This window comes from Phyllostomus discolor, chromosome 9 (genome assembly GCF_004126475.2).
Source record: "Phyllostomus discolor isolate MPI-MPIP mPhyDis1 chromosome 9, mPhyDis1.pri.v3, whole genome shotgun sequence".
NCBI lineage: Eukaryota > Metazoa > Chordata > Mammalia > Chiroptera > Phyllostomidae > Phyllostomus > Phyllostomus discolor.
In genome coordinates, this window is record NC_040911.2 from 22,874,282 (window position 1) to 22,896,833 (window position 22,552).

The 22,552-nt window shown below is 36.6% G+C and overlaps 1 protein-coding gene across 1 annotated transcript in view; it reads right to left on the bottom strand.

Annotated features, from left to right (window-relative positions):
- PIK3C3 (phosphatidylinositol 3-kinase catalytic subunit type 3) overlaps positions 1-22,552 on the bottom strand; it is a 107,447-nt gene that overhangs the window by 20,308 nt on the left and 64,587 nt on the right. The window contains exons 15-21 of the mRNA XM_028524375.2: positions 22,290-22,406; positions 19,204-19,335; positions 16,319-16,447; positions 15,600-15,669; positions 13,639-13,703; positions 10,697-10,781; positions 7,074-7,148 (exon numbers count right to left, since the gene is read on the bottom strand). Coding sequence (XP_028380176.1) covers positions 7,074-7,148; positions 10,697-10,781; positions 13,639-13,703; positions 15,600-15,669; positions 16,319-16,447; positions 19,204-19,335; positions 22,290-22,406 — 673 coding nt within the window. The remainder of the gene's footprint in view (positions 1-7,073; positions 7,149-10,696; positions 10,782-13,638; positions 13,704-15,599; positions 15,670-16,318; positions 16,448-19,203; positions 19,336-22,289; positions 22,407-22,552) is intronic.

Here is a 22,552-nt window from a genome sequence, read left to right on the forward strand (position 1 = left end):
TCCTGTCATTTGCATGAGCAACAAGCAGTTATTTCTAAAACTGTAGTTCGAGACATTTGCCATTCTTGGATTAAAGAGAACAAATATTACTAAAATTAATAGTATTTAATAAGGGAGTTTTTAAAATTGCCAATGAAATGTGACCAATCTCAAAACTGTAATTATTTCATTTTTCACACCTCTGCTTAATGCCCTTCTATTTGATTCTCCTATTTTCTATAATCCAACTTATGTTTTTTCAAAATCCTACAAAATTCCTAAATTCAAAAATTCTTCCTGTTACTCTTCCAGAGCAAGTTTCCCATTTTCTTAGCTTTTGTAAACAATTCAACATTACTCTTTTTCCACAAAAGGACTTTATTTCTTATGTGAGTGTCATATCTTCCCTGTTGCCTTAACATAAAACCTAGAATCAAGAAGGTGGCAAATGGCTACTGATTGCTTTAATGAAAGCTGTATTTCAGGAATTAAAAATGCTCCCTATACCCGCACTCCCACTTACCAGTTAAACCCTTATGATATACTTGGTCAGAGTTAGTTCTCACTTACAGTTAAAAGCACTGTGATGACTAAGTATATTTCAACAACCGATTCTGAGTGACAAAGGACACTAACCCACAGATAAGTACAGATGAATAGAACCATTTCAACGATCTGCTAAAATTATCATGTCACATTCAACTGTTAAGGCATCTTATGAATAGTGACAAAAGCATGCTGATGACAAGGGGACACACCAGGCCTACTTGAGTGCATCTGGTTAGACAGTCTGTTATCATTCAAGAAAAACGACATTTTAAGTGTTATGTATTTTCATTTTCTCTATAGTCAATAATGCCATGGAGTTTTTCCCTGAATGGAATATTTAACCTTTAAAGCAAAAACGGTAATCCCTTGAAGATGAAAAGTAATAGTCTTGAATGAGCAATTCTAAAATGTTTTGGTCTCATAATCTCTCAAAAAATAATTAATTAAAAAATAAGCCAACATTTTAACATAACTTTTTTTTAATGAGTAATAAATTGTTTTCTAAAACAAAACCATAATTTAGTGAGAAGAGTGGCACTGCCTTACATTTTACAATGCGTCCGGGTTAGTAAGAGACAGCTGGGTTCTCCCGGTGGCTTCTCCTTTCTAACTGTTATGATATTTGAGTGAGGTAAGAGAAGAGAACCCAGCCTATAAACAGACAGGGGAGAAGAATTTTAATGCCCTTTTCAGATAACTATGGATAGCTTAACAAACTCTCAGGCTCTCCCACGCCCAGTGAGCCAGAAACCTGGAGCCCAACAATCTATGTGCAACTCGTGTGAACTCGCTCTCCAGATAACGACGACAGGAAGTCACATCAGGCTGACCCTGGAGGACTTCTACGTTACACTAACACAACCCTCCACTCCCATTAGGTCACTGTGGAGGGACAGTGGCAAGACCAATCACCCAAAGGAACTAAAACTCACATTCAAAGCTAACGTTTACCGTTTCCCTGTGTTGTTCAACCCCATTTTGTTAAAATTTGACACATTTTTTTTAAATTCAAGGGGTCACTCTGAAATGTATTAACTTTTTAACAATCTGGTTTATTGTTTCCAGTTAATGGTGGAACTTGAATGCTTTAAAATACATTAAAATTTAACCTCCCCCAAGTCATTTACTGCAAAGAAAAAGTGTCTTAACAGTGTTAAATACACACGATATAAAACCTTACATAAAGACATTTTAATGTCTGCATCTACAGTTTTACTGCAATGGTTGACTTTGCCTTTGCCATATGAGAGGTAATCCAGACAGAAGTAGGTTGATTTCCATCCTCAGTCTGACCTCACATTACTCTAATCAGCCTGTGGGTACATTAGTGGCAAAGGCATCATTTCAGCTTCTTAGGCTTTTGCCAGAACATACGTCTTTCCTTCCCACTGCGTACATATCCAACACCTTCTTCGTTACCCAGCCTGAGTTACTTTCTCCACAGAGTAATTTCTAGCTCCTTAGGCAACACAGTATATACCACCTTATCATTTTTTGTTATTTCTTATGAGAAAAAAAGTTTTTCTTCTAAAACAAACTTTTTAAAAAAGCACACTTACAGAAACCATTAAAATTTTGTTTTCAGTAACCATGAGAAAAATTTTTGATACTGAATATTCAAGAAATTTTCTAAGGACCAGATTTCAAATAATGTCAAAGAAGAAAACAATTCACATGAAGACAAGTCCTTCTCATTATTTAAACATCTAGAGTAACAATCGACTAAAAAATTACTTATGGATAAAAAGGAAAAGTCTTATGCCTGTCTCTTTTTTGTACACATTAACTGAGAAAAACCAATTCAACTGGATAATAAAGTTTAGACAAGAAACAGATTTTCCTGGGAACCCTGAAAATGGATAAAAATGACATTAAAAAAAAACTAGTTCATTTATTCATTCTAAAAGAACTTACTGGGTGCTTACTAAAAACATAAAAGTTTTTATATCCCTTTCTCTCGTTTCCCAGGAAATAAGAACATTAAGAAATTAAGTCTGTAGTGTTAAATTCTGCAGCATATAAATCTACCAAACTGAGTAACTTAAATACAAAGAGCTGAGGAGGTGCCACCATTTGAATAGTAACTAAGTTCCTTCCATTTAAGAACATATTGAACATCATAAACAACTGCATTATGTCCTGAGGGAAAATCAAACAAATAAGTGTAGTATGTATCTTAAGACATCAAGCTTTACATTAAAACACACATAGGGTAACATCAAAATCAATGATCAAATTGGCTACTTCTCTTTTATAAGCCTTCCTGTACTAGTAAAATAGCCACTGAAAAGAAAACTTAGAAGGTGGTAACTGCAAAAAGTTTGGATTTTACAGTGGGGAAAAAAGGGATATTTGAAATGAACTATTTTATCTCTAAAATCATGATTCCAAATATTAGCTACATAAGTAAAAAATGGAAACCATTCCTTCTTCCTGAAGGTAGAACATATAAGCAAAGACAAGACCATAAGAACCACTATCCCTTCAGGACTGTTTACTATGTGCTCAGGACCACAGAAAATTCTATGATGTATCTAATTCAACTCTCACAACACCACTAGAAGAGAGGCTCTGTTATTATTTGCACATTCAGAAGAAAAGACTGACTTGTAGATTCTAACTTACCCAAAGTCACCCAATGGTGGAGGGGCAATTCAAACCCAAAGATTCTGACTTTGACTTAGCCTGACATACTAACTTATACAATGCAAGACTGTTCCTAAGAATTAAAGAAGGAAGTGAATCAATTTCACCTAAAATTAAAAAATGACAAAGAAGATCCAGTTAGGGAATATATTTAAAATTTTAAAAATCAGAATTAAGAATGACTTTTTTTTTTTTTTACTCCGAGCACTCTGACAGGCTCAAAGGACACCACTCTGCAGTTCCAAGACAGACAGAAGAGCCATCGTTTCCTTCACCGTACAAGCTGTAAATCCAGACCCGAAGGGCCTCCCTTGGGACCTACAGCTAACTTTCCTGACACCACAGACACTTAGTTCCTTGTTATCATCTGCGAATGTTTTTCAGTTATTTACATATTAATTTTATATGTTAATTCTATTAAAAGTCTGTGTATAATAAACAATGAACAAGTTGTTCAGTTATACTGATCATTTCCCCCCTCAAATTCTCAAAACTAAAAACAAAAATAAACTTTTTTCCAAAGAGTTGGGAAAAACCCAAATCATATTTCATTTGGGTCCTGTCACAGATGATTATTTCTAAATAAATTGAAAGTTTCCTCAAAGGACACCAACTCTGAAAAAAGTTCACATTTGTTTCAACCCCGTATCAGTGCTTAAATTTTAAAACTTCTTGCTTAAATAATGTTATAGTAATACATTAAAAGGCAAACACAAAGCACTTCAAATCTGCTCAATAATTGACCACATGACAATACACTGAAAGGAATTTAGAGAGCTTTACATTTGTGGTGGATACACAGCGCCCTCTGCTGCACAAGCTGCAGAAACGTCCGCCAAGCTGAAAGGATCCAAAACCAAAAAAGGCATGGCCTTCTTGGGTATCTGTAATTGAGACTCATATTTTATGTTTTCTCAAATTACCATTGCATAGAATTTAAAATTCCCTATATGCAGTGAAGCATTTTCTCCTCTGTCTGACCCTTTCTGTCCTGGCCTATACAGAGTTACAGGGTAGGACAGTGTATTGGGAGCAAGTCCCCAAAAGCCCCCAGTGACATGAAATCTCGGTATCTCCCTTCTCTCTACCACACCTCTCATACCAGAGAACTGGACATGGCTGCACAGTGGAACTCTGACTACAGCTCCAAACCAAAGCAGGGTCATAGCTTTTAAACCTGCCTAAACTGGCAAATGAGAACAGAAGACAACGGTGTTATGTTTTGAAGAATGAGAGAAATCTTACTTTTTATTTAAAAAAAAAAAAGATTTCACTAACATTAAGAGATTGTACAACTACATAAAATCTAAAGTTCTAAATATTGAATATATTACAGTCTGTATTGAAGGTATAATGGACCCAAAATATACAGAAGATGCCTCATGGTATTCAAGGCATTCTTAACTACAAGCACTTTGTATTTCCTGCAATGAACCACATTTAAAATGCACTTCGAATACATAATAGTTGCATAAACTATACAAACTCTATTTATAACACATATGTAATTAGTATAACTTGAAACAGCTTTGAAATATATGGACTATTAGTAAAAGATGACTAAAGACACAAATATATTAAAATCATTACAGGTTTTTAAAGTTGAAGAACACATTATACTTTAACATAACATATAACACATATTTGGCTTAACATAATCAGACTTTTCTTATATAATTTCATTCAAATGAAACTTGAAAATTGAAAATATTTTCGCTAGTGAAGAAGGCTTAAAATATTAACTGTGTGGTACACCTGGATGAAACAATTAAAAAGAAGTTAAGAAAGAAATAACTCAAAAAATGCTGTTTTTAAAAAGAGCATGCCACTTATTGAGCACATTTTAAGGAAAGTTTTATTTTCAATGGCAAATCTGAAGCACCCTCTAGTGGAAAACTGGTAACAAGAAGTTAAAGCTTCTGTTTCTGAGATTTTATAATTCAATTTCCATTAAACAAACAACTGTGACCTAGGACAAAAAGTAGGTTAGGTAGATCCTCTTTCCAAATCATACTTTTAAAATATTCCCAAATGCACCCACACACACACAACAGATCAGTTTCTGAAGAACAACAGGAAAAGTCTATTATTTATCAATTAAAAAATACCCCCAGGTCTGCAAATATAATGTCATAATGTACACTATACATTAAACATTTGCTGTGGTCACAAAATGATTAAACCATAGAAACTCAGGGAATCACTTTGGTAGATTGATACATGTGGTTAAGAGTCAACCAAAAAGAGCGCTGAGGGAACACAACAGGAAAACTTCTTCCAAATGACAGTTGCTCTCAGAAACACACCGCACATTTTATGAACAGCCTTTGCTAAACTACAAATTAGGTGAGAACTTCCAGCACAATCTGAATGTACTCCTTCACTCCTGGTTACCAAAGTGACTGCCCAGCCTTGCAACAGGCATGGTCCCCACATGCAAATGCTACCCAGATGATTCTTTTACATTAGTAATTTAAAACTGAATAGATGAAACCCCAGATTATGTGTATTAACAGTGTTATCTATTAATAATTATACTATACATACATAACGTATTATGTAAATTCTTTGCATCAAAATTTGGAGAAATATTAACAAAACAGAAAACGTCCTTGAGAGACCATTTTAAAAAATAATTAAAAATGTATTTTCTGAGGAAGGCTGACAATACTTAAATTATTTAGCCTGGGGAAGAGAAGGGTCCATAGGAGAGCAGATAATTAAGCACCGATTTGCAGGGCCCACTAACCAGGTGCTGTTGAAGACTCTGGGGGCACGGTGGCACACTGGAGGCACCAGGTCCCTGCTCTCACAGAGCCTGCATCTTCAGTGGGGACAGGTGATAAGAAATCAGCAAGCTCCATTAGGGTCAGGATTTCTGTCTCTTCTATTCACTTCGGTATCCCCTGAGCCTGCAGCAACACCTGGCCCACAGTAGGTGCTCCATAAATGTTTACTGAATTATATAAAAAGGGAACTTCAGCTAGTGATGAGTAGTATAAAGAAAAAAAACAATAATAAATAGAGCAATGGGCAAGGGTGTATGGCAGGTACATGCTATTCCAGATTGGAGAATTAGAAGAGGCTTCTCTTAAGGAAACACCGTTAGAACTGAGACTTAATAACCAAAGTCAGACTTGCAGAGACCTGAAAGAAGAGCATTCCAGGAAGAGGCAGGAGTGGTTTGACATTTAGACAAGCAAACTGGTCAGTGTGGGCAAGCCACAGAAGCCCTGGTAAAGAGTCTGATTTCACTCAAATAGTGTGGGCAAAAGATGCTGGTTCCACATGGGGTCAAAGCAGTAGAAATGTAGAGAATGTGTAACTTCTGCTCTATTTTGGAGGTGAGGTGTAGGCATGATTTGCTGATAGGTTAAATGTGTGCGACGAGGCCAAGAGTAGTATTAAAAATGTCTCCTAAGGTTGGTGTTTAAACAGCTGGGTGGAGAAGACTACTGACTGAGATGGGAAAACGAGGTGAAGAGCAGGTTTCAGCAGGTAGTGGAGGGAGGGACAACTCGTACAACTAGTCATGTAATCAGGAGTTCAAGTAAGTGATTGTGTATTTCGGTTTGAGGCTAATTAAGCTTCGTGAGAGTTTTTAGTAACAGCTGTACAGAGACTGGACTGCTTGTGTATATCGCGAGCTGTCCACCAAAGGACAGCGTGGGCTGGACAAGCATCTGGAGGATCACTGCTAAAGCATTTCCTATAAGGGATGAAAGTTTCCCTTCGATGTCCTTCCAAGGTACCACTTCCCGGGGCTTTTAAGACTCTATGATTTACCTTCACTTACACATATTATTTTGTTGCTAAGTAAATTCCAAGATAAAAAATGTAAATGTATATAAAATGTATGTGAAATGTGTATCTATCTACTAGTAGACATTATGTGTTACCTGTTTTTGTCAGCAAGAGGTTATCCAAGTGCCTGTCTCCAACTCCAAGGATATATGTAATCACACAGTATCCAGCTGCAACAACAGTTCAAAAAAAGCAAAACTGTGAAAAACATGTGCAAACCAGGTTCTATGGAACACTGAATAGAAAAACAATTTGTGCTACTTTAATTTCCATTTGCTTCCTACTGTTTTTCATTTTTCACCTAAATTCTCAAATTAAATTGATAAACTTTGGCTCTTTAAGTGTTTTTACTTGAAACTCAGAAGAAATACTATTTGCAACAAGAAAAGTACTTTTGTCAAATTATAAGAGCCAGCTGTATCAAAAGTGAAATTCGGTTCCAGGTCTATCATTTCTCATTTAAAACTGGACACATGTTGAAGATGACAGTGAAAAAGCACTGTCTACAGAAATGCAGATAATGCAGTCAATCACCCCATGACCATGCTGACTACAGGGCAATAAAAGAAAATGCAAGGTGAAAAAACACACACAAAATTTTAGAGAAACAATCTTGAAGTGCCAATGGAGAGAAAAAAAAAATAATTCACTTAAGTGGTAAAGACATTTATGAAATCTATATCACAGTCTTTTAAAGTATTAAGATAAATAAAATGACCAGGGCTAGGGGCAGAGTCATTGGCTCTAGCTTTTTCCTCCTTTATCCTTCTCTTCCAAAGAGTCTGGAACCTTGGCATGTGTTGAAAATGCTCAAACAAAATTTGAAGCATATGCATATAGAGATACATACACACATATGTATATATATAGACATATATGTATATACTTCCAATTTTATATTTTATATATTTCATGTGTATCGTATATTTTATGCTTCAAAATATATAACATATAATATATAATACACATTTTTCCCATTAGTAACCTGACAACAAATATGACTTGAAAAAATACATTATGACTATAACAGCATTTACAAAAAGTGTTTATTTCAGCCAATATGTACAAAAATGATGAGACCACCTGTTAATGGCCAAATTCATCCTGTCCAAATTTAATGGGCTGGAATTTGAATCTAAGCTTGACTCTGAAGTCCTAGCTCATGCTATTTTTGCACTGTATAATTCCTCCTCCCCAAAGTGGTATTTTGATAGGCGAAATACTCAACAAGATATTTAAGCTAAAGTATATTTGTTTAGAATAAATAACAATATTCTAATTACAAATAAAATTATGCATTTCAAAATATATCTATATCTAGAGAATAAATGGAACATCACATACCATTATTCAAAAAAATGCTTCTAATCATACCACTAGTCTATTAACAATTTTTACTTAGTTGTTAACAAATCAGTGATTCTCAAATATAGTCTGTAGTATGAAAGGGACTACTAGTTTGCCTACGTAATTTCTATCTATGCTTCTTCCTTAAGACAAAACCAAACCAGGATTTATGGGGCAAGACTGTGCTTAGGTAAAAGACATCTCCTAGATTCATTTGTGTGTATCCATAATATATTGTTCTGGTAATTTTTACTAAGCGAGCGGGATTCTCAAATTTTAGTCAGTATTTACAGATTGTATATGCGTGTATATTTCAAATAGAAAAAGTAAGCATTCCTTTATTAAACAGATTTATGATGAAAAAAGTTTACGGTAGCTATCTGAAAGTCAAGTAAAAAGAAGATAACTAGGGGCCTGAAAACTCTCTCATTTAATACAGTATTGAGAACAAGGTGTGGTGAATTACAGATGGCCACACACTTCTTAACACTCTTTGCATTCAGGTGGGAACTACGTTCCTCACCCATGAATCCAGGCAGGCTCTGTGACTGCTTTAACTAACAGAATACCACAGAAGTGACAAAGTACCAACTTGCCAGCCCGGCCTTCAGAAACCAACACTTTCGGCCCCCGTCTCCTAGAATACTTCCTCTCGGAACCCAGCTCCGAGGAGCCCAAGCCTCAGAAAAGCCATGCATAGGAGATTCAACTGACGAGTCTAACTGAAAAACAATGTAAACTACTTGTCTTGTGAGTGATCTGTCACCTACTCAAGTCCACAGACGATACGTAATTGTTTCAGGTCACAGAAAACACAGACCTGAAGGTCTGAGGAAAAAAAGGAAAGAAGAAAAAAGGCAAAAGGAAGAAAAGAAAGCAGGGAGGGAGGGAGGGAGAGGAGAGAAACATATGGAATGAGCGAGCAAGGGGGAGTAAAAGAAAAACATTTCTTCAAACATTTCAATCTTGGTTTTTTAGTCTTTAAACCTAAATACAGCGCATATAATCATTTTTATGGGAAAGAGAGTCACATGCAACACATGCTCCTTCATTGAAAATACGAACTGAAAACATAAAGGGTTCTAATAGACAAATATTTTATTTCAGGGTTTGCAAATTTCCTAGAAATTTATTTTATTTATACTTCTCAGCTAAAAATGTATCATCAAGCATAAATTTGGGGATAAGTAATGGGGTTCAAAATAATCTGGAACACTACTTCACTGGAGCATTGTTCGCAATTTAAAAATGTGCATAACAAATCAATTTATAAACCATACAATGATATGAAGGTTTAAATCCAGTTGTTATGTGTCTAGAAAGCCATCTACTTGCTCCTCTCAGGTTTGGTTGCTCAAGTACAGGTAGACATATGGACATAAATATAAATAAATATTTATATAAAAAAGCAATAACATATACCATATAACATTCACGGCTTTAATCTAGTGTCAATTCCCTTGTGAAGCTTCCCTTAAACAATCTAGTTGTTAAAAAAAAGAAACTTAAAAAAATGAAAAAATAATTCTCTAGAATGTAAACTTCATGAGGACAGGCATATGTGGTTAAAACACAGGAATGACCCCTGCGGCATGCTGCGACTCATTTCCAGGAATGGACCGTGAGCACTAACCTAAGATACCACAAGAGGCGCCCTCATAACACAACACTGGTATCTTAGCTCCGGATTTATCTAAAGCACACGTACTGCTAACTGGAACTTCTTTGGCAGTCTAATTTCATTTACTCAAATACAGGAAAAATCTAGGGAACAATTAACAGCTTCCAGTAAGAAATAACTTGTAGTTTTAAAATTGTTAAGTGACTATAAGATATATCCATTAAAGACTAAGTAGGATTTATACCTCATCATTACTATTAATCAAAAACATGAATGACTTCTTTTATCAGCATTTTATGTTAGTCTTCCTATAGAGCATTTTTGTATCTCCCCAAAATCTACCTGTGGGAATCCTAATGCCCAAAGGGATGGTGTCAGAGGATGGGACCCTTGGGAAGTATTGAGGAAAGGGGGCGGAGCCCTATGAATGGGATTAGCACTCATAAAAGAGATACCACAGACTCCCTAGCCCCTCTCACCACACGAGGACACAAGAAGTCTTCAATCCAAAGAAGACCCTCAGCTGACCACACTGGTACCCATGCTCAGAATTCCAGCCTCCAGAACTGTGAGAAATAAATTTCTGTTGTTTATAAGACACCCAGTCCCTGGCATTTTGTCACGGCTGCCTGAAGGGACTGAGACAGTATCTTAACATATTCTAAATGCGTGTGATTGTGGCAATCCCAGACTAGCCCACTTTCCCTCGTTTGAATGTATCAATGAGAAATAATTATTTGTAAAACTTACCACAGCTTTTAACGTAAGTGTCCATAACCTCAGCACTGATCCCATAGGGCCCATTGTCACTTGGTGCATATTTTCTAAAAAAGTTCTGAAAAGGTAGTATTTACATATTAAGAAATGAATGCATTTGCCATTTCAAAGCTGTAAATAATGACCATAGACGTCTGATCTAAAATTTAGTCAGTAATTATAAAATGTGAATTTTAGGAAATATGTTCCTCAGGAATAAGTCTATTACGATGCTTACAAACTGTTAAGACAAAACAAACAATAAACAACAACATATATATGTTGCTACTTCTATAACCCAGTGAAAACATTAAAGAAAATAAAATAAATTTACTGCTCTACCTCAATACTTAACAAATGTCACTTTGTTTCATTTTTCTCCTGACGGTGAACATGAGGTTTTGTTTTTTGAAATGGACACATTCTCCTGAAAATGAACATGAGTTATTTTTTCATTATAATCAGCCCTTGATATCTACGAGTTACACAACCGTGGGGTCAACCAGCAGCAGACCAGAAATAGAGTTGGTAAATATACTATGGCTACATCTGTACTGAACATGTACAGACTTTTTTCCTTGTCATTATTCCCTAAACAATACAGTATAATAACTATTTATATTGTATTAGGTATTATAAGTAATCTAGAGGTGATTTCAAGTATACAGGACAACGTTCCCAAGTTCTATGAAAATACTATGCCATTTTATGTAAGGGACTTGAGCATCCAAGGATTTGGGTATGCTTGGGGGTCCTGGGACCAATCCCTCAAGGATGCCATAGGACAACTGTACCTTTTAAGCATAGCTACTGAAACAGTTACTATTAACAAGCTCAATGAAATTACAACCAAACTTTTAGATAATTATAATACAAGTGGTAAGAATTCTCAGAATTCAGCTGCAATTGATGGATAGATAAATATAAGCTAGATGTTGCTAGGGCAAAAGAATCGCACGGGCACAATAAATGCATTAGTGTCGGAAGAATCTGAAAACAATGGGGGGAAATAGTGCATTTAATTTAGCTTTTCAGACTACCAACTGGACCTATCCACTTACAGAAAAACATAGTTGATAAAACTCACATATCCTTTAAAAAATAAGCTTATCTTATATTTTCAGCTTTTATGTATATCCTGTACATTTGACATAGGATCTTTACCTGGAATATGCAAAGAACTACTATAAATCAATAAAGAAAAGACACACAACCCAACAGGAAATGGGCAAAGGATGTGAGCAATCACTTCACAGAATACACAAATCACAGATACACTTATTTAAAAATGTTCAGTCTTGTGGGTAATCAGGGAGTGCAAACTAAAACCACAAAAAACCCACAAAAACTCAGAATTCTGACAATAAGGAGATTAGGAAAAGACACGTAGCAAAAAGAAACATATGAGATGCAACTATTTTGGAAAGCAATTTTTATCTATCTACTGAAGTTGAAGATGGAAACAACCTATGGCCCAGCTAAACTATATACATGGATCAAACCTGAACCAAGAATCAACAGGCAAAGCATCACCATTTTATAAATGCATAACTGCACACAACAATACAGCAATTGATAACTTTATTGAACAATCATTTCAGTTGTAACCTATGTTAAAGTTCTGCATACATTTCATGTAATCTTTGGAATAATCCTAGAGTTAGGTACTACTAATTTTTAGCCAAAATTTACAGATGCAAAACCTGAGGCTTGAAGGGTATATTAGGGTGTTCCGGACCTGATAGGTTTGATTTGTTAGATGCAGTCACAGATGCAACACATAATTGTAGCGCAATTAAGGTTTATTAGAGCAAAAGGTACCCTCTGTCTAGGAACTATCAAAATTTTGAAAGGAAAGCAGACTGTCTGCTATAAATTATATTTATACAGAGTAGGCACAGCGAACCTGTTTTCAGCTATAGAACAGAGGAACACACTGAAAGCCAAGCTCCCTGACAACAGCAAAAGACTAACCATGCAATCAAGCAGGCCTTTTAAGGGCAGTAGCCTCCGCCTGCTACATTAATGCTTCCCACAAAGGGGTGAGCAGTCACTATATTAACAGCTGGACCGCTGCATAGCCAAACTTCAAGCCCAGGCAGTTTGATGTTCTGAGTCTGAGCTTTTTTAACCATTGCACATAACTGTACCCCTAACAGAAGAACAGAACAGCCACTTGCTCTGTTAAGAAATCAGAGTAATGCTTTTCTGCAAACCTAAATTCTGTGTTGAATTACTAGGATACTCCAAATGGAAAAATACAAAAACACTGTAGCAAATATCCTTTATCAAGCCCTGTTGTATCATCTTTCATTTCAGGCCTATCAGTTATTCTGTGAGAATTACAAACATTTTAATTGCATAGAAAAAGGGAAACATTACAAATGAAAGATAACAAAAATAAACCATTAAGGTATAATAAGAACTAATCCATGTAAACAAAATATTTAAAAAATTCCAAAGATAAACAAGGTTGAGTTCTAGAATCTACTTGCCTTTTCTTGCATCAAATGAGAGCAAGAAGGCTGGAAGGGGAGGAGAAGGGCCTTAAAAAATGATTGTGCAAAACACACAGGAGCAAGAATATCACCATCGCACTATTCTGAACAAAAACTGGGAAGAATCAAAGTGTTCATTAATGGGTATATTATAGTATTTCCATATTTTGAAATAGAGCCAGAAACTTTAACACATTTTAAATCTGTTCACAATTACTGATCTATTACGTGCCGTTTAAGGATTTGAGCATCTGTATGTCCTAACATCAAAGAATTTTCAACTGTCAGCACTGTTTACTTGTGAGGAAACGAAATAGCACTTGAAGAAAAATGGGTGATAAAAGGAGACATTCATTTTTAACTTATTTTTATAAAGACTGAAATTTTTTAACAAGAATATATTCATGAACTGCGTAAATCTTTAAATAGCTACTATACCTGAATGCTTCCTTCCGTATCAAGAACTTCGGCAACAGGAACCGACTGGATAAACTGCATGAATCCTACAGGGAAATACACGCATTGCCTTAAGCAGAGTTATTGGTTAAGCAATAAAAATAGAGTTTCTGCTAAGAATAACCTTCATCTGCAAATGTATACACTATATACCTGAATAACTTATAAAAGGTCTGCAAACACTATTTCAGTTTATACATTTATATTGGAGTTTTATCTCAAAGGAATTACAGGAAAACTTAAAAAAAAATTAGGCTGTATTAACCTGTATGTTTCTCTTATGCCAATTTCTACTACAGCACATAAGGAATACAAAGATTTAAGAAAGCCAAGCTTCTTAACTCTGGCATAAAAATGTCGTCTTTCTGTATTCTGTAGTATTTTTTAAAATCTATCAATTAAAAGTATTCCATTCCACATTTAAAATCAATTTAAGAAATCTGAAATTATGTAACATCAACCATCTGCCCTTAAACTTATAGTATACTCATTAGCTTTTTTTGTTTAATACTCCATCTCTGCCCTTTACTGGAAATAACAGAAGAAAGTATAAATGCTTTAAACTATGAAAAAGAAGAGGGAGGATATAGTATACAGGGGAACAAGAAGGAGAAAGATCTGGGAGCAACAGGAGTATAACAACAAATATGTGAAATAAAGCCAAGTTGAATGAAGGAAACGATGTCACAGGATCATAAATAATCCTGGTCTGGTTTCGGTGAGCCCTACACATTGTAGCTATTTGTGCACAAATGTGGAGACTGGCCACTCCTTTAGAATATGAAATGTTTCATTCATTACTCTATCATAAACATGAAATAGGCTTCATTAATTCACTTAAGACTTTTATTGTTTTTCTACTATGTAGCAAGAACTTTCCCAGGTAAAACCTAGCTCCTTGACCCTGCCTTCACAATTCATACAAGCTTGCAAGTTTTATCAGGATAAATACTACAAATGAAAGGGCATTATAAAAGGGAACAGCGTAGGGATCAGAGGGCATCTGACAATTTGAGCCACGTTTGGAAGGGCAGTGATAGTTAACAGGTAAAGCTGTGGAGGACACAATGTTAAAGATCATGAACACAGCACACGTGAAGGCCTTACAGCTGAAAAGACCACAGTGCATTCAGGAAACTGGAAGGTGGTCAGAGGGGCAAAAGCCTAGGAAGCAAGGCGGGGGGGGGGGGGGGGGGGGGGGCAAAAGAGAGGCTCCAGACACAGGTGGCAGGAGGAATGTAACACTTGCCAGAACTAAGTTGAAACTTTAAGTCTTTGTCCCAAGAGCAAACGAAAGGTTGTAAATGAATTTAAGCAGGATAGTCAAAGGGCATACTTACACTTTTAATAAGATCATTCTAAGAGAAAAATGTGAAGAGGAATTAAAAAAGATTTGGGAGTGGCCAAGGGAAGGGCAGGAAACCTAAGAGATATTTTTGTTTCTCCAGGGTATTCACAGATACGAAGCTCCAAGAGTAACAAGACTACAGAATTCACAAGCACTAGGCTAGCATTCCTGGGGACTCTTCACCAAACTTCCAGAGGTTATTCAATCTCCAAAGGATGTGGATACTATAGATTCTACATGAAGAAGTTAGTTAATTAGTGGCTATTATAAGCAGAGCACAGTACAAAGCCACTCTGGTGGTAGTAACTCTGAAATGATGACTCGGGACATAGGTGACCATGTAAGAAACTGCTGTGAATTATAAACAATTCTGAATGCAAAGAAATACACTATAAAGCTTTTAATTTTTCTTCCAAATATGGTGTTTAATAATTTCAAAGGGAGGGAGAGAAGAAGAAAGGCAGGCAGGCCAGTCCAGCTGGTGTTTGATGCTACAAATGAGTTTGATGTTTAGCATTTTAACAACTTTCAATTGAAAGTGAAAAATATATTCACTGGACATCGAAATAAATAATCACTGTGTAAGTCAACTTACCATGTTTTGTACTTGTGGCTAAAACTTTATAGGGTGTTAACTTCAAATCTAGATTTTCTTTCCGTAGAAGCTTTGGATCAAAAGACAAAATATATTAACTAGGTGGAAAGACTGTTATGGAACAATTTTACAGGCATTTATTATAGCAATTTAAGAGAGTAAGGAACTGGACCTAAATTAAGGTTTAACTAAATTATTTAATTTAATTTTCATCTTCAAAATAAATTTATTAAGCACTTACTAGATGGTATGCCAAATTTTTATCTTATTCTAAATCACTGTCAGTAGTTCTCAATGAACAGTAGAGTTCCTCCTACTAATTTACAGTTTCTTTCTACATATAAAGTATTTTATAAGTAATTTAGACTCAGAGAAAAAGAAATAAGAGCAAATATATTCCTTTAAAATCCAGGGATGGGGATGGATTTAAAAAAGAAAATCCAGTGAAAGAAATTACTTAAATACAACATTGAAAAAACTTAATTGGGAAGAAGTTTTTATGAAAGGAAACACATGCCGTTTCATTTTATACTCATCATGAAAGCCACTCTGCAGTGTATAAAAACAACCAAATTTGATCAAGGCCAAGTGGAGGCTGCTGAGCTTTCTGTCCTGGGCCTGAAGGTAACAAAAACGCCGTGGGTCCAAGTACAGCGTATGTACTAAACCAGTGTTCTCAGATTAAATACTGTTCCGCACCGACATAAGGTTACGTTCACCTTGTCCATGAGTGAAATGATCTGAAGAATAAGTTGATCTTGGCGTAAGTCGTCCCCGTGCTTAAATATAACTGGGTATTTGCCTCCATCTTCTGTCTTAAAGAATAACTGTGCAGGCATAAGGGCGCTCTGGAAATAAATAATACCGTTTTCAAATCTGGACATAAATTAATGTATGACATTTACTGTACACAGAACACAATGTGGACATGTGGGACAAACAAACAGGTAAAGGGGACCTGAGAAACAAGATGGGGTGGCAGCAAGACGCACTAGGGCACCCTGGAGAAAACAACGGCCTAGCTAATAGTCAGAGTACAGGGCCTGAGGGCCAGGAGCTCGGCGTGGGTCCTGGTCAGGAGCCCAGGCTCTACCAGAGCTGGATGACCCTGCTCACATTCTCTGACCTGGCTCCTCTCCAGAGTTGCTAAGGCAACCTAAAACGGGACAGGTTCGAGAGTCTGGCACCGTGCTTAGCAAAGAGCAGACATTCCGTATGTGTTCCCCATGATGACTGCCATTATCAGAGACATACTGGAGTAAATGAGGTAAAACCGTACAGCACGAAAATGCACCTGATAAAGAGTCCAGAGCCCTGGCTTCTAATGGCAGGTGCATGACCAGCTTTGCAGCTTTGAGACTTAAATTACTCTATTACAAAATGAAGGGTGATCTCAAATACCTTTATCTTTTATTCAGGCATAACTACATGTTTTCTCTGGAATCTTTCCCTTAATTAAATGAAATCTGGCTTAGCTTAGGGGCATGTTAAAAAATCAGCATATAACTAAATTCTCTTTAGAAACAAAACCTCATATAGAATAGCACCCTACAACTACTACTTAGGAGGTAAAAGTTCAAAAAACTGTTTTTGAGAAATATGCCCTAATGGTTTTGATTACTGTGAAGAAATTATATAAGAAACTTGGAGAAAGTTCTAATAATCAAAATAAATGAGTCTGACAAGTAAGAAAAACAAATGATAATAACCTTGATTTACACAGGCCATGACAAATAATAGCACAAAGTGTCACTCAGAGGAATGAAGAAATGCGTGACAAAGCATTTACAATAAAATGTTAATAACAGAATCAAAGTGGTAGGTATACAGTTATTTACAGTACCATAAATTATTTCAATTTTACTGTAAGTTTAAAAACTTTCCTACATAATGCTGGGGGAAAAGGCATCAAAAATGCTTCAAAATATATGTTTTGAACATATAACCTCTATAACCTCTAGTGAACTGAAACTCTGAATTTCAAATTATCTTAAATCTGGAGTATCCTTTTAGAACCCCAGGCAAAAATGTATTTTATAAATTACCTTGGGCCTTAGTTTATAAAAGGTCAAGAAGAATTAACTGGAACTGATCTTCCTCAAGATAAATAGTAGGCAAGAGGAGCTTTGTAGTAATTTCCCTTTTCAGATTCAGACCTGATTCTGAAATTTAGATCTCACGTGAAATCTAAGCAAGCAGATGACAGCCACAAGATAACTGATACTATTCTTAATTCCTTAAGGGGTTCACTCCACATGAAGATCAGGCTTTGGCTCTTAGGCTAAGGTCTACAAAACACTCCTTAAAAATACCAAACACTGGGTCCATAACCTTTTCAGCTCTAAGGAGCACATAAAAGGACAGTAAGAACCCATGGGCACCCCTGAATTGTGTGCAGAAAGGGCAAGACACACAAGCCTCTGGGTTAACTCCCTAACATATACAAGGTCTTCATGACACAAAATGACTAAGCATTATTACTAAGCGAGAGCCATTAACCCTAACTTTAACTCAGGATTTTCAAGAATGTTGAAATATTTTGCCTTTAAACACAGCCTTAAAGAAATCTGAACTATTTCATTTTTTTAAATTTATTGATTATAAACAGAGAGAGGGAGGGGAGAAGGAGGGAGAGGAGACGAGAGACAGACAGAGGGAATGAGAGCCGAGACAGAGAAACATCAGTTTGTTGTTGCACTTATTTATGATTTCACTGATTCATTCTTGTGTGTGCCCTGACGGGGGAATGAACCTGCAACTTTGGCATACTGGGACAATGTTCTAACCAACTGAGCTATCCAGGCAGGGATGAATTATTTCTTACTGTCATGACATCCCTTTTTATAGATCTAAGTTGTTCTGTGAACCCTTTCTTATCTAATGCAAAGTAACATCTTGGTGCAACTTACACCTTTCTTATACCACCCCTACAATTAACAAAACACCATGTCTCACAGAGACCTTTCATTATGACGCCTGGCAGATAACTGCGCTTCACAGGTAACAGTGCTCCGTTCTCTGGCCCAACTGCAGAAGAAAGCTGCCATCTGCTGGCTGTTTTTAACTGCCCAAGTGGCAGCTGGCCAAGAGAAATGCCTAGCATGCTCTTAAGGACTAAAGAGAATTACTGTACTATTTTAAAATATGTAGTACGTACTTACTACATATGTAGTAAAATTGTAGGACAACTTTCAGTCACAGGAACAGAGAGGTTGAGACTCATATCTAATGTTAAAAAAGGTTAACTGGGACTCATATCTAAGATGTGAACTTATGAATTAAATGGGTAATGTCATTTTTTTCAACTTAACTTTAAAAAAAAGTTCACATGGAAAAAAGTAGGTGTGGCTCTGATTAATAAATAGTTCAAAAAATTAAAGACGAAAACAACCCAGACTATAAGAATATTTTACACATTTCATACTTTAATGTCTACTGGTAATACAAGATCTTAAAATACAGGGTACCTTTTTTTCCTAGCATTTACTAAATCAATAAAATTATAGATATTACCTGCAATGTAATAATTTTCAAAGTAGCATGTCTGTTCTAGCTTTGAAGAACAAGGTCTCAATCACAGACATTAAAGACCCATCACAATTACCTTGAAGAGCGTAGCTGTTTCTGGGATTATTCCTCTAATTTTCACCTGGGGTTCTAAAGGCAATGGGATAACTTCCATATCTGACAAGTTCATCTTTTCGCTGTCTCCAAGCAATGCCTGTAGCCTCTCATTCTAGGGGAACAAGTCAGAAAGGATTAATTAGGTTAAAATAAAAAGTAGTTTATAAAACACAGTAAAGACATAAAGACTGATTCTGTTAACTTTAAAATATCTGCACCACAAAAAATAGTGCAAAGTAACATAAAGCAGACAGCGTATACGTGAGACACAAGCACTCGTAACCCGGCGGACAGCAGCAGCGTGCTCTAAAAGGAGGAATCCTTCGACTCTGAAGAGCTGACTCTCACAGGGTTAGGAAATACATTTCTCTTGCTGCAGCCAAGAATCAGGAATATCCTCAGGAATAGCCAGACTTACGGATTTGATTTCTGTTTTCAAAGGACTTGTGAAACCACAAAGAGAAACTAATTTCACCTGAACCTTAATTTCTGCATGACCAAATATTAAGCAAAAAACTTGGACCCTACCTTTTACTGCTCCCTGACTCTGATCAAACTTTTCCTAAGGTATCAACATTTATTTTCTTCAGCTCACACACATACTGCATTGAGCCAAGATTTCAAGTCACAGTGAACAAACTTCATCATTTACCAACATCTATCATATTTAGACTAAGCCCTGCCGTTCAATTTCAGAAGAACGATGTGCTTCTTTTGAATGCTGTGGGAGCCAAGCACTCTTTGAACAGGTGAGCTTCTTCTTAAGGGGGGAAAGCTTGACCTGTCAGTCCCAGCAGCACAGAGCACTCCAACTGGAATACTACTGACAGGACGTACACCTCAAAGGAGAGAACTCTGGAATCAGTGAGATGCGAGTTCAGAAAACTGTTTCAAGGACCACCAAGATGCAAAATTAAATTCTTTCCCTTTAATAATACCCCAATTCTCCTGTTGAATCCTGGAAAATTAAAGTCAATTGGAAGACTGGTACAAATTTCTATATATCCCCTACCAAAATCAATCAGTAAATCTTCCTGACCAAATGTACCAACAGATATATACTAGCATTAAAGTAACATCAACTAATCTGAATTTCCAATGATCCTATCATAACCAATTTCTAGTTGGTGTGCTAATAAACAGATAAACCAGATAAATAACCAATAAAATAAACCAATAAAATAACCAGAAATCAGATAATGTGAGAAGGGCGAGAAATCCAGCCGGGCCACCTCCACTGCTACAAGCCACCTGCCACCATTTCTCATCTCTAGTCCTGCAACAGCCTCCTGACGGTTCCTGTTCTTCACCCTCTGCCTCCTACAGTTTCTTATCCAACAGCCCAGAGTGCTGCTGCTACAAGAGTCAAATCACATCCCTCTGCTGTCCAAACCTTCAACAGCTTCCATTCTTACTGAATGTTCAAGTCAAGTCCTTATAATGGCTTACACGGATGCACTCCATCCGCCTCCCTAGTATTTCTGTCCTCTGTCCTCCTTGCCCACTACTCTTCCCTACACCCTTTCTGCTCCAAAAACACTGGGCTTCTTCCTGTGTCTCAAACATGTCAACTTGTTCCCAGAGCTGGTGTTCCTAGCGGAGACACCAGAGCCTTTGTCCCGCTGTTCCTCTGGCTGGAATCGTCTTCTCCTGATATTTATATGGCTTGTTCCCTCACCTGCTTCAGGTCTTTGTTCAAATGTCAACTTCTCAGTGTGGCTTTCCCTGACCATTCTACTGAGAGGAACCCAGCCCTTCCAATCCCCATTTCCTGCTTTCTTTTTCTCCATAGCACACAACGTTGTATGAAGCATACTATGTAACTCACTTATTGATTTTGTTTACTTTTTCCTCCAACAGGAATGTAAGCTCCATCAGAGCAGGGACTTTTATATTTACTGCTGTAACCCCAGAACCCAGAAAAGTGATTGGCATGGAGTGATTGGCATGCAATACATTTTTATAGAACAAATAAATGCCTATCATTATCTAAAGCGTGACCAGGTAAAAAGAGATGACTTAACAAGCAAAATAAAAGCTTCACCTTTTAATAAACGTCAGTGGAACATACATTTTTATTAGAACTCAAAACATCTCAGAGGCCTCTTCTAACGAGAGATTTTCTTAAACTAGAGGTCCAGATAAAAAGAAGATAGCACCAATAGTATCATTTGTTTTATCCATGTGACACATAAAAACATGTTTCTCGTTATCCTGTTTTCTCCCTCCTAACCTGGTCAACATTATTCCACGTACATATCTCACCCAGCAGCTCTCCTCAGGCCCGATCCCTACCTGGAGCTTCTGACTCAGTGTTTTTGCTTTCCCTCCTCCACTGGCCCCTCACAGCCTGGGGAGCAACAGCAACCTGTATTCATTGCTTAACCAAGGGCACTGAGAAGGACCTGTGTCTTAGGGAACTGGGTAAAGAGAAGCTATCAAGTGAGTCCTTCATATAATTTAGGTGATTGGTTGGGGAAAAAACCGACATATGAAGAAGAGACACTCATCTGTTCTCACTGAGCAGAAACCTCCCTGTTCAGAGAAAGATCAATGTACTAGCCATGGAAACAGATTCAAAGCCAAGGAAGTTCCAGCTAGTCACTCTGGACATTCATTTTTACTGAAGGATTTCAATCTAAATTACTCCTGGAGGTCCTTTCCATGTCAAATGGACTCTATTCTGGGATGCCAAGACTCTAAAATAAGAGTCAATTAAAACACTGTAGATAAAAATATAGACCTAGAGGTCTGGGCGCCAATCCAAATGCCAGCACTCACTAAGGACACTGGACAAGTTAACTTAACCTCTCTATTCCTACCTCTCCTTTCAATTGGGATAACAACACCTAACTTACAGGGTTGCTGTGAGGATTAAATCAATATACATAAATGCATAGTAAAACAGAATCTCATACATAATCAGTACTTTCAAGTGTTCCTATTTCTAAAATTATGTAAGATTTTGATAAAAGATATCAATCCAAAAGGAAAGTAAAAAACTCAGAATTTTGTGATACCAAGACATTATTAGTCATGAACAGAAAGCAAAGCCTACAGGTTCACCTTCTTCTTGCGATTTCCGCTTTCACGCTGCACCGCCTTCATTAGATGCACCAGCCGATCTACAAATGTCTGCTGTGCAGCCAGCAAAGAACGCATCACTCTGACAGACTTATCACCCTGAAGGGATTCAATGGTAAGGAAAATTAGTTGTGTACCGCATAATGATCAGGGTCTCTTTAATAGCATGGGCGATCTTTATTTATTCTAATAGCTTCAAACTTCAATACAAATTGTAATTGAAAAAGATTAATCATCTTGATTCA